At 40.0% G+C, this 18925-nt stretch overlaps 1 protein-coding gene across 3 annotated transcripts in view; it reads right to left on the bottom strand.

Annotated features, from left to right (window-relative positions):
- Positions 1 to 10952: 10952 nt before the first annotated feature.
- Positions 10953 to 18925, bottom strand: part of PPARGC1A (PPARG coactivator 1 alpha) — a 502323-nt gene continuing 494350 nt past the window's right edge. For all 3 annotated transcript variants that reach the window (XM_084626598.1, XM_084626599.1, XM_084626600.1), the window contains 3 exons: positions 18525 to 18646; positions 18015 to 18166; positions 10953 to 12300 (listed from right to left, as the gene is read on the bottom strand). In XM_084626598.1, coding sequence (XP_084482724.1) covers positions 12197 to 12300; positions 18015 to 18166; positions 18525 to 18646 — 378 coding nt within the window. In that variant the 3' untranslated portion in view covers positions 10953 to 12196. The remainder of the gene's footprint in view (positions 12301 to 18014; positions 18167 to 18524; positions 18647 to 18925) is intronic.

Here is an 18925-nt window from a genome sequence, read left to right as displayed (position 1 = left end):
CTTGCCAGACAAGACCTCGTAGAAGAGAAGGGCTAGACACTTGTGAGCTAGGTTGATAGAAGAACTTGATGGATGTTGACTACCTGTCTCAGATATTAGGAAATTGCATATTTTTCCTGATCTTCCCAGGGTAACTTTGAGAAGTTCCCTGAATAATGTTTGCACAGGGGGAAAGACTAGGGGGGAGATGCTCACACCCACATTGCCCCTTGTATGCTGGATAAAAAGGCCAAGACATCATAAAGGAGGTTCAAAAATCCCTGGATTCCCCCAGTGCAGGAACTCCAGGCTCTTCTGCAGCCACTCATTATAAATTGAATAAAATGTAGCTCAACACAGGTGAAGAATAGCCTACCACCGAGACCATTAATTCCTACTTATACATGGGTGATTTAAGAATTCAGTACTCCTCTGTTGAGCAACCCTACTTCCAGCTGCTAGAGCCTTGCGTAAAGATGCAATTCATGCTGGTAGGTAGATCTTGTTAGCACCAATCAAAAATGTAAGTGGGGTTGGGGTATCTCTCTGGGCTGAAGGAACTAGTTCTTGAGACTTAAGAGGTCTTGCAAGAAAATCCTACAAACAACCATGCTTGGGAAGAAAAGGTAGATTGAGGTTGATATTTCATTATTGTCATCTGAGTTACTAGTAAAGCCAACCCCGAGGAAAGGGGTATATGTGAAATAGATGTAAAATGTGCATATACTGTGACTGGAGGAGAGGGGAAATTCCGCCTGCTTGCACGGTTGTAGAAGACTAAATGCACCCGACGAGATCAAATCTAAAGTAAGGTCAGACAGCCTGAGAAAAGTGAAAAAGATCCATACACATTTCCCTTTGACAAATGGAATGCTTCCCGGGCAGCGCCTAGCTGGTGCTTGGTTGAGTGTAAAATTGGATGGTGTGAGAGAGAGAGAGACTGAGCAACACTTGCTTTTGTACAAAACAAATGAACATTTCAAAGGGCCCTACACAGCCAATATCAAGACACACAATCAAGAGGAACAGGAGAAATTTGCCACTCAGAGTCACTGTAAGGAGACTCAGCAATCCACCATCCCAGATTCAGAGATGCCTGGACACATGATGGACCGTTACCATTTCTACTGCACAGGAAACTAGGGGCAGAGCTAGCCATGCAGAGCATTTTGCCAGACTGTCACTATCACCAAAAGGCAACAATGACTGGTTCTTACTCTGCTAAGTTAAAAATAATCAAAATCATTTTATATATTGGAAAAAAAAAACAACCCAAAAACCCATAGCCTCCCGGCTATTCCTTCTTCTGGATCTTGCAGAAATCTCCAAACTAGTACCTCCTCTGGCTAAGTCTTACTTTCTTTCTACCTGTCTTTAAGATTTTGGGGCAGGAACTATATTTTGTACAGCACCAAGCACATTATTATTTGTATTTATTAGTTAGGTGCCAACAAATAGTAGTCCTGAGATCAATGTTTCTAGAGGGACAGTGATAAGGAACTCCAAGTGTTCCAGAGCCCAGAAGCCAGATAGATGTGGCAAACACAGATGGGCCAGAACAATCTCCAGTCTGTCCTTGTGATGCATTTAGTACCTCACATGAGATAGTTTACTGTGTTACTACCTTCGTCTAATGTTGCATTATGTTATTTGTACTGTGTCTAAGAGTAGTTTTCAGAAAATACATTGTCTTCCTAATAATGAAGGCCCTTCATTTTTGGTTTTTATCTTGTTTAAAATTTCTCATGAATTTACCAGTGCTTATTTCTTACCAAGAAATCAATACACCCCCCAGAGCAAATGGCCTTACTAAAAGTCAGAGAATGGGAAATGTGGGGCAGGGGGAAATGTAGGAAGCTCCTAGAGTTTTTATGAGCTCTTCGATGAGGTGCATTTGCTGTGAACATGCTGGCATACATGATGATGCCTGAAGCTGTTGTTCTCTTGTAAGCAATGTGTTACCTGACTACTTTGTAACTCCATTCAGCTATCCTGGTTGTATTCTATCCCTGCCAGACATCGGGGATGAGGGCAGATTTCCCTCCACTGTGCCTCCACTGTGTAAACGTAGCAGCAAAATACAGAACAACCTACTTGCTCACTGCTTCTTGTCCAGTCCCTGTCCTCATTCATTACAGGTTGCACACAGATCTCAATGCAGCTGCTGAGGCTCTCAGTATGCAAAGATCCACATTAGTCAGTGAAACCACATATGTTAGGCCACATACAATAAACCACATACAATGTTCAGCCACCAAAATGCAGGTGTCTACCGTTTCTGCTAAAAGAGAATATCTTTTAGCTGTCTCTAGGATTAGGCTAGCTATTCAGCCAGCCAGTATACCACAATATCATAGCAGCCAGCCAATATCATACATGCTTCTGTAATGTTCCCCTTCTGGGGTCCAGTGCACACAGATGGATTTCCTCCAGTGTTCTGCTAAGCTTCTGGTATCACATGAAGGAATCTCATGGCTGCCTTCCACTCAGTGAAAAGGCACATAGCAATCTGTCATGGTTTGCATGACTGCCATGCACAGGAGGGCGAGGTGCAGGCTGAGGTTATGACATTGCTAGAGGGCAAGAGTGAGGCTTGGAGGAATGTCAGGATAAATACCTACTACATGGGAATGGAAGCACTTTAACAGTCCAATTAGCTACGCTTACCTCAGTAGCCTTTCATTGATCCCATATGATAAAGAAAATACATAATTGGCCATTGATGGTCTCTGGAAGGAACAGGGAGTAATTAATGCATTGTGCCTTGCATAGAAATATAGCAGCACTGATCCAGTTATCAATGCAAGATGTGATTCATCATAAGCATTGTGTGCGAGGGAGGGCCCAGACTGTAAATATGTCCAGTAGAATGATACACAACTCTGAACTAACCGTACTTAGTAATTCATTCAGAATTTATAAAATCCAGTTCACTTAGAGGAAAACAGTTTTACATGACACCTGAAGGGCTAATGTAGGCATTATAATGCATTATTACGGTTGGGATGGTGGCCTCATGTGCTAAGACACTACTGAGACTTGGCAAACTGGTTTGGATAAACTAAAATGTGACCTTAACTTTCACGAAGTGCATGAACCAAAAACAAATCAACCCTTTTTCAGGGTTCAGAAAGAGCTGTGATAATTGTTTTTCATGCCTGTAGTACTAAATAGCCTCATTTTGGCCAGAAGTGGAAGCACAGAATGTCACACTCAAAAAGCCTGTTTGTATCGTCGTCCCAGACAAGCCAATACCTGGCTAGACTGAAAATCCTGTGTGCAAGTCTGCTCTCAGAAGATGTCCAGTAGATTTCCAAATCAAAGAGGGTTTGGAGACATGTCACATAAGTATCTAATCCACACAGCCATCACCCCCCCTCAGGGGTTTGCCCCCACTGCTGCTTGCTAGCTCACTCTGTCGAAAGAAAATACACTGAAGAGGATGATCTAGGAGTGTAAACAAGCTGTTATGTGGTCTTATGGAAAATATCAGCATTGCAGTACCACCCGCACCACTGCAGCACTGCGCTAAACTTTTGTACCCACCGGCAAATGAGAGAAGTAAATAAATGGATTTCCAGCTATACTCCCATTGCGCAAAGACATGCAACAAAGCATCGTTGCGATGTGCATCATTATGTCTCATTAAGTGATTGCAAGAAACCTCATGTGAAGCTGACACAGTCCACGTAACATGCTGTGTGACCAGTTTATGAAATGAGGCTCCTTCAGAAGGGTGAGCAATTAATCATTATTCAGTGATAGCACTTGCTATCCACTACTTGCTGGCAGGAGTTTGTAACCGAGAGCATGTCTAGCTAATATGATACATTATTCATACAGTAGAAAACTATAGTTACAATGCCATGGGCCTAGTAAATGGTTAAAAGAGAGCAAGCACTGCATCGTTTTTCATGTGTGTGGTAGGTTTTCTTTTTTTTAAAAAAAAAGGTTACTGCCAATACACTGTATTCATAAGACTGAGTCAGGAAAACTTTCCTGTGAGGTACATGTTTTTCATGATGCCAAAGTCAATATTATGAAGACACAGAGGAGATGTGATTAAATGCCTTGCCTGGGGGGCATAGGGCTGTAACTTTATGGCTGTAACAATTTTATTACTTTATCAAGTATTAATTTAATTGAGATTGGAGTGTACAGTGTCAAGAATAAATTGCAGCGAACATTTTATTCAATTAACAGGCCTCATAATCTTTTAGGTATTTCACCATTTAGACCGTGGTTTTCTGTGCACTTAATGTTGGCTTTCATTTGGCCCGAATGTGGTTGACACTCCATCATGAAGCACATAAGGCACATGGCTCATTTATGGTTGATAAGTGTCCACTATTTTCCAAACTGGTGTAAATACAAAGGGTGAAGTCATGCGCATCACTGAAGTATTTTTTGTTCACTGACTTCAAAGGGATGAATATGTTATCCAAGATTTTTGTCCAGTTACCGCTACCATGGGTAGCTGAATTTCTATTAGCAAATACCACAAGAAACCGTTCAGTGAGGAAGTTGAAGCACTGGTTTCATACTGCATTTACAAGGGTATGTGGTCACAAAAGGTACATTGCATTTCAGAGTTCATCACGCCAATTTTTTCTGTGTGTACAGTTACTCTAAACTACTACATAATGCAATTATTGAAAACTATTTCAATAGGTTTCTTTACCAAGGATTCAGTCCTATTTATTACTTCTATTTACATTTGGATGGAGAGGTTGCCTCACCTAGTCCACTTGCGGTGGCTAGTTTAAAGATTTTTATTTTTAACGAATATGAAAGGAGGCACATGTCTTTAAAATCTGTTGGTTCACAAAAAAGTTCGAGGGGAAGATACATGTCTATGGGTTTGGCAAAATAGGCATGTGGATATGTTTGGAACAATATTTGTAGTGTTCCAAAGTCTTGACATTTGAACCTACACATGAAGAGCAACTCTTCCCTCTGCTTTTAGTTCCTCTGTTGCTGAGGTTTAGAAGGGAAATCATCTGAATTCAATCACATCCGTTTAGGCTTTAGTGCACATGACACATGGAAGGTTTACAGTGGTTTATGAGCGTATAGATTGTTTTTAAAAAATGTCCTCAGAACAAATAAGCAAAGGACATGTACTACACATATTCAGAAAAATGGGTTGGCCTCTAGGAAAGTGATTTGTTTGGTGCTTTTCCAGCTGAAAGGAAGAAAAGCAGATCAACATGAAGTGGTGGGATTGTCCAGAATGTTTTCACTTCCTCCCCTCTTCTCTCTTGCTGAGATTATTTTCCTTTGTCCCAGCATATTAACAACTATACTACATGCCAGTGAAGATGGGCTGCTCTGTGTCTAGCAATAGAATCTTTATAGAATCTTTTCCCTTAGGGATTAATTCAACTTTTGATTCAATCTTTTTAAGCTTTAAATCATGATGTTCCAAACCTCCGAGGAACTACTGTACTGTTTGTGACCTTATTTATTACTTTATTATAAAGTAGAGAAAAATGATTTATAGTTTATTTTTCTTGTGAACCTGGAATATCAATGTTGAACTGCAAAATATCAGGAAAAAGTTACATTGCTTAAACTCTTATAGAGTGGTTTATTAATTAATCCTGAATAACAGGACATGATGTTCAATGAGTTATACCTAGGAGTGTAATGATATTAATAAAGCAAACAATCTTGCAAAAGCCATATATAAAACTTTTTACACATTTTATTTAGGAACAACTGTGACTATGTGTAACATTTTCTGTTATTTCTCTAACATTGCTTTATTACTGAAAAATTTGCATTAAAAATATGACTTTTTCAAGAGACACTGTCACATTAAAGGTTACAGCTAAGGCCTAACGTTTCAAGAATAGATGCTTAAAATTAGGTTTCTGAATCCAAATTTAGGCATGTAGACTCCAATTTAGCATTCCATCCCTAGCTAGTAAAGCATTTAAGCACTTGCCTTCAGTGGAACTTAAATACGTGCTTAAGTAATTTGCTGATTCAGGACTTAAGCACGTGTTTAAATGGTTTATTAAATTGTAGCTTTAAAGATATAGTCTGATCTTAATGTACTGAGCACCAGCCACTGTAAGTGAAGTCAGTGGAAACTGCTGGGTGCTAAGCAGTTTTGAAAATGTGGACACTTATTTAAGTGCCTAAATATGACCACAGAAGCTTAACATTCAGTACTTAGCCTAGGACTCTGGGTGGAGCCTAGGCAATAGACGAGACATGTTCTTAATAAATGAGATCCTGATTTTATGCAATAAACTTTAAATGATGGAATGGGAAAAAAGAAATACTTTAGTTTATTGCAAATTTAATAGAGTGCTTTTTGCAAGCATTAAAGTGCTTTGCAAAAGTCATGACATGAATAAACAAATTAAATTAAATAGCACAGTAACTAGAGAAATATTGGGCTAAATTCATTCTTGGTACAACTCCACTGACATTGATTAATTACATCAAGGATGGATTTGGCCTGCTAAGTTTTAGGCATTAACATGAACTGGAACAATGCGTCACTGTCAATCCCACACAGTGAAAAATTTCATTCCAAGAGCAATGTGAGCAAAAAGCTCAATATTTTGGATCTATAAATGGTTAAAAACATGCTACTAAATAGAAACCCCAGCATTATGGTTTATTATGTTTTTCAGCAATGGCCAACTGCTAGGGTCTGTACAAATGTAGAGTAGCAGACAGTCCCTGTGCCAAAGAACTGTAAGTTCAAATAGACAAGACAGGCAAAAGGTAGAGGAAAAGGACTATCATATATAAGCAGAGTGCAGGTTTTTCAACCTTCATGTCTATGCCATGGTTTTTGGTTTGGTTAGTGTTTGCTTTTAAACCCTTTGGGTGGGGTTTTGTGAGGAGGGACTTACATAGCCAGCCAGCCAATGGAAGGGACGACAGAGCAGTTTGGGATGAGCAGCCAGTCAGCACAGGGACGAGACTGTCCAGAGTGACAAAAGCAAAGAGCAGTCTAATGACATCATCAGGTGGCCAACAGACCCTGCTTGAACTGCTTCTGCAGCTGTTGTGCTGGCGTGCCAGATGCCAGTGTGATGCTGGCGTGCCAGATGCCAGCTTCTGACAGGCTGCAGGCATTAGCTAAGAACGGAGAACCTCGTAGCTGGAGACCAGGCTAGGTCACTTGTTATAAGACTAATACCTATTTTGAGCAAAACTGTGTATTTAGTGCTTAGACTCTATGAAATGCCTGTATATTGCTGCATGTATTAATCTCACTTATAATATCAATATCCCATGTTGTATAATATCTATAGCCCTTCCCTGCAAAGTTCTGGGTCCAGGGGACACTGTGGGGTTGGCATAGCCCCAGCAGAAATCCATTCTTCCTCCCTCTTAGTGCAGCAGTACGTACTTAGAATCTCTTTTCATTTCAACAGACAAAGCAGTTGCAGAAGCAGTTTAAGTCGGTTCACTACGGAAACCGTGTTATTTAGTTAAGATGGCACCTTAAACTGGGTGCGTTGGAAGCACTTACGTCTGTCACACTCACATGCAGACAGAAGATCAAATGAATGGCAGGATTTGGAACTAGTTGTAATTTGGACAGGGTAGGAGCTGACAGACCTGAAATATGCTCTGTGAGCAGAATTGTTTTTAAAGTGAAATTAGTGCTTCTGAAACCTCTCAGGCAGATAGTCCTCTCTTTATCTACAGACTATCTCTAGCATTGTATTGGCAACCGTCCCCGTGCTGCCTTGCCAATGTGCCTCAGCTCATTCTGGAGGAGAGGGTGACTAAAATCTCAAGCTAGCATCATGCACTAGATGAGCCACTGAGAAGGCCATTCTGCCTGGTGCTTTATTACTAATCATCCTTGAAGATTGCTGGCAGAGCAGCATAGCATGGGGTTTTCCTGGTCACCGGCTACTCACTAATATACCATGCATGAGGGCTCAGTGTAACTGCAGCCAATAAACTCATTTCTCTCCCCTTCCACCTGCACCCCTTTTCCGTGCATTCACGCTGAAAATGTAGTTTGCCAGATCACCATGCGGGGCATGCACTTTGCATTGCAGTAGGCTTTGTACTGAACTTTGCAGTTGTTACCTGTGTTACCTGAGCCAATGTGAATGGCTCAGCAGGTGTACATCTTCCATTTGCAAAGGGGGCTTGAGCCCCAAATCTCCATGCTTGTTGACACTTTGGCCTCTCTACTGATATAACAATGCTAATGAGTGCCAGTTGTAACAGAATGGTGTTCCATGATACAGAAGCTTGTTATTCATTAGGCAGTAGACGGAGGCCATCAGCCAATATTAACGTCAACCCCTTTTACCAAATTGAGCTAGATTCAAATGTGTGACCTAGAAGTGAAAGGCTGTATCCCATTACAACTGCTCAACAGCCAGTAACTCTTCCTTAAGTAATTTCTAAACTGAAAGTTTTCCAGCATTTCCCATGAGTCATCTGCTGATCTTTCAAAGTGACTCTTAGTTACATCAGGTGAAAAAATCTAAGAGCAATTTTTCACCTAGCGGATTTCTTTTGTAAACCCACTGTTTTGGCCCGCTGCTCAAAACAAGGAACAATAGCTAGGATGCAAGGTGTACTACTGTTTGAAATCAGCTACGAACGTACATAGAGGTTAAAAGGAAACCCAATGCGTGTCCTGCTAGAAAATAGGCCACTAATTCACTTGTGATAAATAAGAGAAACAGAAATGGATTTGAAACGTTCGTTTCCCTTTATTTGCTCAGTGAGGCTGATGTGTACAGCACATTTTAAAAAAAAATCACAGGAATTTTCATACAATGAATTAAACCACCACAGTACATGTAGAATTGGCAGGTGGAAAATAGCCCAGCAAGGGCTAAACTAATAGTTCATTTTCCCTATTCAGCATAGTCCAACCAATAGCTTTACACTTTCACCTACTGTACAAATTTTACAGTAGCTCCATCAGATCAGTGGTTCACATTATTGAAAATGTCTGTCATATAGGTACAAATTTAGAATCATCACATTATATTACATGGCTATTCTAGGTCATTTATAGATCAGATCTTATACTACAGTGATTGAAGTTCTCATTACAGCCATCAAAAAGGACACATAATCATTACCTACTGTAAGCTTACATCTAACGAGATGAAAAGAAGGCTTTTTTCAGCTGACCCAACTATTATACCCTAGTAGCACAAACTTTTCTCTCCGTGCTGTTATCGGCAATGGCAACCCAACTGTTGTTCGGAGTTGTTTAACACAGATTGAGATTCCCACCGCCCCTCAATTTTAGACTCCTTCTGTTTGGATTCAGAACAATTTGTGTTATGTAGGAATTACATTGTTACATCTCTAGAAAAGACCATAGTTCCTAAGTACCAGTTCTGTTACCAGTATTGCAGATGTGGTACTTACCACAGCATGGAAGCAACGGTACAATCTTCATCTAAAAGACATACAGTTCTATACTGCAGTTTGCCTCCAGTGATGATGTGATACATGTGCTAATTTGAAATGTTCTCTTAAAAAAAATCCCTAACTTTACATTTTGATGGGCTAACCACAGTGTCTACAAAAGATACAAATAGCTTTATTCAGAGATCCTACTTCTACGTAAATTTCATATGTAATCTGTAAATCCACGGAGGAAAGCCATCTTCAAGAGAAGAATATTTGTCAGGCCAGTGAAAAAAAAATTGAGCTGTGGCATAATGTCTGTTTGGGGGGAAAAAAGAAGAAGAAGAATCATCAAAAAAGCGCACAATTTGTTCATCTCAGCAATCCAGGGCAAAAGAGAACGTATTTAAAATTTAATCACAGAAATTTAAAGGCAAAATAGGTAATGCATCTGGTCCTTGAACACATAATATGATATACTAAATATTGATTTCTAAAAAATAATTTATTGCTTTTAATATTCTTTTCTTTACAACAGAAGATACTCAAAATCCAGAAAGGAAAACTGTAAACTTTAGTTTGGCATTCACACAATCAAAGTTAAAATACCTGCATTTTAACCTACAGAGCAACGACAAGAATTATGCAGATTAACACTGAACCTGTGAAAAAGTTCTTTTTTTATTGCTATCTATCTACTTAGAAATAAGAAGCCAAAAAATCAAGCAAGCATCCAACAAGACAGACGTGGAATCTCTCAGAACACAATATGCTGGTGATAAAATGAATGCAGCTATCAAAATCAGCTGCATTGGCTTGGGGGTGAAATCGGTTTTCTAAGAGGCGGGTTGAGAAGGGAGATTAAATAGGTAGGTGTGCCATATCTTTAAAAGAAGTCATGAATGCCAAACAGTAATAGAATACCAATCTATAAACTTACAAGTGGACTCCAAACTTTACTGATTCAGTCTAGAAGCTCCAAGTTCAGATGAAATCCTGATATTCAGAATGGTAGTTTTTTTCCTGAAGTTTCTATTTAAGTTAGCAGAAGCAATTTCATCAACAATGTCATGGGCACATCTGAGGCCATGCTAGAGCACAGTAAAAAAAACACCGCTCCTGCAAAAGCTGAATTTTCCAAATGAAGCACTTACTCCAACCTGACAAGTGTCATGCATCCTAGGTACAACATTTCCACTGGCCTTTTCATTATTTTAGTCGTCTCATAATTTATAATAAATATGTTAATTGCAACTGATAAATAGGTCTCTTTAGTAAACAAAGGAACGAAGGATTGGTATTTATACAGGATGCATAACTGTAAAAAATATAGATAAATATCATCAAGCTCTGCCAATGAAAAGATTACTGGCTTCAAGAACAGTGCTTAGACACACATAATTATTGTAAAAATCATACCGTGCGTAGTACCTCAGCATTTTTTAAAATCACAAAAATTAAAACAAAACAGCATTTTAAAAAGATTTTTGACTTCTAGTTCCAAAACTACTGTTGATACATAAAATAAAAACATTTCTTAATGATTACCCATTTAAGAGATTTTACATAAAATTATGATATCTTCTAGAAAATTTTAGATGAGAAAATTTCATTCCGCTAACAAATTCAGTGTATAAAACTGCAAAAGAAAAACAAACTATGAGAAAAATGTGGAAAATATTGCAGAAGTGGTTAATACCTTTTGGGTTTGGATAGTTCTTGACAAAATTCTTAGATAAGGTCACCAAAGAAGGGACGAATGTGTGTAAAGCATTGATATTTTTGCACTCAACACACACGCACTCACACACACACACACACTCTCACACACTTTTCTCTTTTTTGTTACAATCAAATATATATAAGCATAAGTTCAGCTTTCTAAATATGTTAGTGTACAATAATTGTTTCACCTCATATAATTACATTTGAATATTCTTGATTAAGAAAAATTTAGCAGTTTTTGAAAAGAAGGCTGCATTTACAGTGCATAGCTGTAACCAAAAAAGAACATTGGCATACAGTATGTACACAAAATAAAAATACTCCCATTTCATATTTGTAAATATTCAGCTACATTAGAGAATGTAGCAAATAAGCTATCTGTACACATCGCCCCCCCACCAGACAGTTATACCCTACTCTCGTTAGTAATACAACACCATGTCCGCTCATCAGAATAAAATTGCTGAACAAGCTGCACATTTGACCATTAACAAGGCTTTGAAAATTTCATTGTGGAAGATCAACAGTTTGGAAGTTTACATGGGTGTCAGAATTAAAAGATGAAACTTCAAAATGTTAGGGAAGGTTTAGCCTTTCGATTTCTCCTCCATCAGAAAAACAAAATAAAAGGACAGTCAGCTTCTAGGACCTGTGGTTTCTTCTGGACTGCCATATTATCATTGTGTTGTGGGAAAAAGCGCCTTTTTAAAGAAATGCAGTGTCTGATTCCCAGACATCAGCAACTGTAGTTATCAATCTGATTTTTGTTTTGTTAAAATGTGATATGTACACATTTTGAAGTTCTACATTTTAAGTGTAACTCTGTGGAACTGCTGCCATTTCAAGGGGTTTGCACTTGCACTCTCTATGAACATCAGAACCCCCCCCCCACCGCCAATCACCCCAGGAAAGTAAAGCTGACACCCATGGAGATACATGTGCTTCCTGGATATCCATTTTGCCTCTTCACTCTTCAAGCAGCTGTGTTCATGTAAACCATGTTTTTGTACAGAGAGTGTAAAGTAGGAGAAATTCCTAAGTATGACTTCTAAATTGTCCATTATTGAAGGACATGATGTCCGTGAGGTATTCGCCATCCCTCCATTATCCTCAGCTGTGATGCATGTTACCTACGCAGGCTTCGTTGTGCCTCTTTAAGTAAACTATCAAAATCCATGGAGTCATATTTGCTCTTAGTGGAAGCAGGATCAAAATCATCTGAGTTTGAGTCTGAAACCAAGAGATGCAGAGATGAGCTAAGAGGTCTCGCAAATTTCATTGACACTTCCCTCCCCTCCGCTCCCACACGTACAATAATACACCCTAAGGCTTGCAGTTTGTTCTTCAAACCAGTTTGAATCACTAACATTATGGAAACAACAAGGCATCAATGAGCAAATTCACATGCACCGGAATTATGACATGGTGCTAGAACCAAGACTTTGGGTAATGGAGAAGCTTTGTGTAAGAAAGGGGCTTTCTAATAAAATCATAGCTTGAAGAAAGGCAGGTTAAAATCATGGATTAAAGGGCTCTGCAGAGAGGCAGTGGATAGAAAAATGAACTAGGACCCAGGAGCTCCGGGTTCTATTTCTGACTTGGCAACTGTCCTGCTGGGTGACAAGTCACTTCACCTTCCTGTATTTTTTTCTCTCCCACCCTTTGTTTATTTTGTGTATTTAGACTGTCAGCGCTTTAGGGCAGGGACTATTGCTTTGTACAGAACATAAGAACGGCCATACCAGGTCAGACCAAAGGTCCATCTAGCCCAGTGTCCTGTCTCCCATGGCCAATGACAGGTGTTACAGAGGGAATTAACATTACAGGGAAATCATTGAGTGATCCATCCCCTGTCATGCAGTCCCAGCATCTGGCAGCTAGAGACCCTCAGTTGGGGTCTCTAGATGCTACTGTAATACAAATGATAAATAATAATATGGTTCTCAGACTGATTTGATCAGTTTGATTCTTTGGGTCTGTAGATGTTTATGGTCTTCCCCCCAAGTACCCAGCTCTGAAGGCAGAGTGGAGGGCAGTGGCTGCTGGCCAGGCACCCAGCTCTGAAGGCAGGATTGGGCCAGCAGCAGCGCAGAAGTAAGAGTGGCAATGTGAAAAGTGATATTTGTCCATATCACTTTCTACAGCAGTCTTAGAAGTAAGGGTGCAGCAGTGCAGAGGTAAGGGAGGCAACGTGAAAAGTGATATTTGTCAATCATTTTTCACAGCAAACTTAGTGTGGAAGGAAAGCCTGAGGCCCACAGCCCCCAGGTGAGGGATTGAGTGGGGAAGGAAGGAGAGCCTGAGCCCAGGTGACAGGACTCTGCTGTCAGCCCCAGGTTGGCGGGACCCCTGCTGTCCCTTTTAACCCTGCCTCCTGGGTATGCCCAGCCCTTCTGCATGAGCCACCCAGAGCTGACAGCCAGAAGTCCTAAAAAGAACAAAAAAAGTACACAGCTCACACATATCTTGACACATTCCCACACCTCCCTTTGGAGGCCTGCCCCATAGTTTGAGAACTGCTAGTCTATACTATTATGTTCACCACTTTTCCAAGCCTCTGATACATTTTAGCCAACATTGAGGTATTGTCTGAAATGTCATAAACTTCTGAACATTATTGTCCTGGTAAAATATGTGTATCAACATTATATGTGAAGCTATAAGTTTCTACTATATGTCCTTGCTGTAACATGCTCCAAGTTTTAAAAAAAAGCAGGCCCAAGCCAGTTTTCCAGAGACAAAGAGACACTGACACCAGAGTCAGGTGTTAAAAAACTATCACCTGCTCAAGCAGCCATTCTCCAGCAACAGGAAGGTGTAAAGAAGAAAGTTATAATTCATCATAGGGACAGTTCAGGCTTCTCTTCTTCATCTCTGCTCACGACATCAACGGCTTGCAAAGAACTGAACTAAGGGGGAAGGGTGCCAGGCTGAAAGGAGATCCACCCAGCGTACGGTGAGGCAAAACCTTTTGCTTTTAAGTTCTCTTAGCTTAAGTTAAGTACTAGCTTGCGATTTACACTTTTATTTTCTTTTGTAACCAATCCTGACTTTTATGCATCATCCCTTGTAATCACTTAAAATCTATTTTATGTAGTTAATAAATGTATTTTATTGTTTTATCTTAACAAGTGTGTTTGGATTAAAATGTATGGAAAACTCCATTTGGGATAACAAGTCTGGTGCATTATCATTTTCCTTTGATGAAATGACAGACTTCCTAAGAGCTTGTACTATTCGGAAGAGAACTGAACAGTACAAGAAGCACATTTCTGGGGGAAAAAGGCTGGGACTAAGAATTTGCAGGTGTTACCCTGTATGTAATTCATGAGTGACTGCTCAGAGTGCTCATGTATTTAGCTGTGAGTGTATTTGCATGCTGAAGGCTGTGTGAGTGGATGTTCTGACAACAAAACAGTGTAAAAGGCACCCTAGGCTAGAGAGTTAAGGATGACACAGCTGTTCAACGGTCCAGATTACAGTGATTAAACAAATATTAAGTTTGTGTTTTGGAAGTAACCAACCCCCTGTGCCCAAGACTGTGTAATCACTCAAACATGTGACTCTAGTCATGTGAATTCAGTGAGGCCACTCTCTTGTAGGAGAAGTTGTTCATGTAATAATATGTTTGCAGAAGTGGGAACATAGTACATTGATGAGGTTGCAGGCATTTCATTTCAGACACATCACTAATCCTGGTTCTTGTGTTTGTGCTACACTACATATATGATAGTCATTCTTAACACCTGAGGTTGAATCATGAGATGTGTTTGTGTTGAATACACAATACACGTTCTTTTGACTTTGAGATTAGGCCTCATCGTAGCAATACTAAAGTTCTGACCACTTCAAAGGGAGCTCCTAGTATTTTTGCTGCTGTTGTTCTTTAGATCAGATGTTCAACACACTGCTGATTAATTGCATCTGCCCTTGTATGGGCTCATGAAGTTAAAAGTTCACTCCATCATTTCCCTATGTCTGACACACAGCCTGTGAAATTCAGAGAGGGCAATCTGAAATGGAGAGAGGCACAGGCTGTCAGTAGTACAAAGCAAAGGTGTTCAGCTCAGAAATACTTTGAGGATCCCACTCAATATAGAAAGATCTTGAAGGGTCCACAAGCCAATGATGAATAATGTTCAAGAGGGTCCCCGTCAGGAAGCTTATTTTAAGCCCAGATGTATTGAGATACCAGATACACCCCTGGCTTCATCACTGCAGAAGATACGTCAAACCAAGTCAAGACTTCAATCTGTCTTTGCTGTTTTTATCAGCCAACATTTGAACAAATGACTTGCCACCTTTTATATTTTCATCATCAGTCCCATATCTCTTCAGCAGTCAGCTGCCTTTTCCCAGCTTTACACTATCTATTTAGCAAGTGAAGTGAATTATAGCATATTCATTGTGAACAATGCATATCACTTTTATCATTTACTCTGAGAAGACATCAACTGGTTAGAAAAAATATATTTGTATTCACTTCTTGCTTCACACAAAGCCAAGGGCAGCGCATACAAGATTTCATTAGCCCCATGTTACGGGGTTATGCAGAGATTTTAATGATTGTTGTCATTAATTCATAAAAACACAATAACCAATTAATGAAGGTACTGTAATAACATTTCCCTTGGTATTTTATTCAGAAAAGAATATCTGCTATACCCGCATTCTATTTAGACAGGTACTAGCTAAGGTTTAATATTTAGTGAATAATCTGCATTTTAAAAGGTCATTAAAATAGGACGTATGTATGATGTATGTATGCATGATAACATATTTAGAAGAGCCAGTTTTCGGGTGGATCTATATGGCCTCTGCATGTGCACACACAAACACCTGCACGCATACTGTAAAAATTCTAACACCTGCTGTCAAGGTTCCTCCCCCACTCTGAACGCTAGGGTACAGATGTGGGGACCTGCATGAAAAACCTCCTAAGCTTATCTTTACCAGCTTAGGTCAAAACTTCCCCAAGGTACAAAATATTCTACCCGTCGTCCTTGGATTGGCCGCTACCACCACCAAACTAATACTGGTTTCTGGGGAAGAGCTGTTTGGACGCGTCTTTCCCCCCAAAATACTTCCCAAAACCTTGCACCCCACTTCCTGGACAAGGTTTGGTAAAAAGCCTCACCAATTTGCCTAGGTGACTACAGACCCAGACCCTTGGATCTTAAGAACAATGAACAATCCTCCCAACACTTGCACCCCCCCTTTCCTGGGAAATGTTGGATAAAAAGCCTCACCAATTTGCACAGGTGACCACAGACCCAAACCCTTGGATCTGAGAACAGTGAAAAAGCATTCAGTTTCTTACAAGAAGACTTTTAATAAAAAATAGAAGTAAACAGAAATAAAGAAATCCCCCCTGTAAAATCAGGATGGTAGATATCTTACAGGGTAATTAGATTCAAAAACATAGAGAACCCCTCTAGGCAAAACCTTAAGTTACAAAAAAGATACACAGACAGAAATAGTTATTCTATTCAGCACAATTCTTTTCTCAGCCATTTAAAGAAATCATAATCTAACACATACCTAGCTAAATTACTTACTAAAAGTTCTAAGACTCCATTCCTGGTCTATCCCCGGCAGAAACCAGCATATAGACAGACCCACAGACCCTTTGTTTCTCTCCCTCCTCCCAGCTTTTGAAAGTATCTTGTCTCCTCATTGGTCATTTTGGTCAGGTGCCAGCGAGGTTACCTTTAGCTTCTTAACCCTTTACAGGTGAGAGGAGCTTTCCCCTGGCCAGGAGGGATTTCAAAGGGGTTTACCCTTCCCTTTATATTTATGACACCTGCACACACACTTCAAACAGTCTCGCCTGCAAGAAGCAGCACTAGATGAGCACCTCCTGCTCTCCTGGCCAAGGCCTGAGTCACAGTCTGAACAGGGGAGTAAGCTGAGGTCTTACACCCAGCATGCTCCAATATCATGAAGGGCCGTGACAATTTAGCCTTAAGTGCTTGCAATTAGGAGACAATCACTGGAACAGTGAACGCCAAGGGAGGGGGGAAATTCTCCATCAATTGGAGTCCTTAATTCAAGATTGGATGTCTTTGTAAAAGAGATGCTCTAGTTCCGTTACAAACTTGGGCTCAATGCAGGAATCATCGGTGAAATCTATGGCCTGTGTTATGGAAGGGGTCAGAGTGGATGATCATAATGATCCTTTCCGGCTTTAAAATCTATGGGCATGTCTATGCCACAGTACAACACCCATAGCTGGCCTGGGTCAGCTGATTTGGGCTCGTGGGGCTTAGGCTGAGGGGCTATAATACTGCAGTATAGATGTTTGGGCTTGGGCTGCAGTCTGGGATTCCCTGGCTCCAGCACAAGCCCAAATGTCTGCACTGCAATTTTGTAGCCCCATGAGCCCAAGTTAGCTGACATGGGCCAGCCATGGGTGTTTTATTACAGTGTAAACATAGCCTATGAGACTGTAGTCCTTGTCTCCAGCTGGTTCTACCTAACTAGCACCTAAACATATGAAAGGGCAAAAATCATGATGAAGTTTATTTTGGTGGGGACTCTACCATTACCTCTATTTATGGATCATATAAATACATCCGGTATCAGCACCAAGAAATTATTACATTACAGAGAATAATAATGCATGCAGAAAGTTTCCAGAGTACTGTCATTTTGCCAAGGCAATATTTTCACCAGAGGGTCCATTGATTTCCATACCGATATAGATAAATTGCAAATGAATGGTACATAAACTCTATGAAAGCCTGCCACTCAGCCATTAGACAAAGTTGTAGTTTTTAAACTTGTTTTCGCCAAACAAGCAGAAACCATTTGCCTTTTAAAAAAACAGTAACTTCAATACAATAGCTATGAACAAAAACCAAACTCTGGATAGCTCTGGATTATGTGTTTCATTTTGATCTCTATATCAAGTACTCACATTTCATGTACAGCAAAATACTTACCTAGGTCTGCATAGTTAGACTTGCAAAATTGCTTGCGTCCACAAAAGTACAACTCAAAGTCAGGTTCATTTGACCTGCGTAAAGTGTATCCATTTTCGAGAGCAGCAAACGCATCACAAGTGTAGCGGTAGGTGATGAAACCATAGCTGTCTCTGTAATTGAAAAATACAATTGGGAAGAAAAGTTAAAAAGCGTTAATGCACATCAATGTAACCCTTTCCTGAAAGCAGGAACATACTGGTGCTACTGTAGTGCAAATGTCAAAGCTACTGCATCCATTTTTCGGCATGATTGTCCTGTCATTCAGCTAAGTACTTATTTCTGGGACAGGAAATCTCAACTAGCAACATTAATAAATAAGGCTGAAAGAAAATAAATAAGGTTTTGAACTCAGCATGTCATCTGTCACGGCACTTACACTGGTAACGCCCCTACCAGTGATCTTACTGTCATACTTTTTTTTTTATATAGGGCAGCTTCTAAACAAGAAATAGCCTTGAAAGTTCTTACCCATCATCCCGCAGATGTACTGTACACTCCTCAATTTCACCAAAAACTTCAAACCGGTCCCTTAGTTCTGTTCGGGTCGTATCAGCTCTGATTTTACCCACATACATCACACGACGTTCTTCCTGTGAAGAAGGGGAAAGGAAGAAGAGGGACTTTTTATGATAGGTGCAGTACAGATTACATATATTTACATATATAGGGGTGTGTTGGAGCTGCATAATGATGGTAGTATAGTTAGAAGTGGGAAAGACCTACTAGATCCATCTCCCTGCTAACAATAATATTGTTCTGAGGAAGGACATAGTAGATATTTAAATGGTATTATTACACGTGACAGATAGTGTGGTCCAGGGATAGTGCCCCAAATTAGGAGTCAGGAGACCGGGGTGCTTCTGTTACTG

The sequence above is a fragment of the Lepidochelys olivacea genome (genome assembly GCF_965140295.1).
Source record: "Lepidochelys olivacea isolate rLepOli2 genome assembly, chromosome: 4".
Classification (NCBI taxonomy): Eukaryota; Metazoa; Chordata; order Testudines; family Cheloniidae; genus Lepidochelys; species Lepidochelys olivacea.
This window is presented reverse-complemented; position numbering and strand designations above follow the sequence as displayed.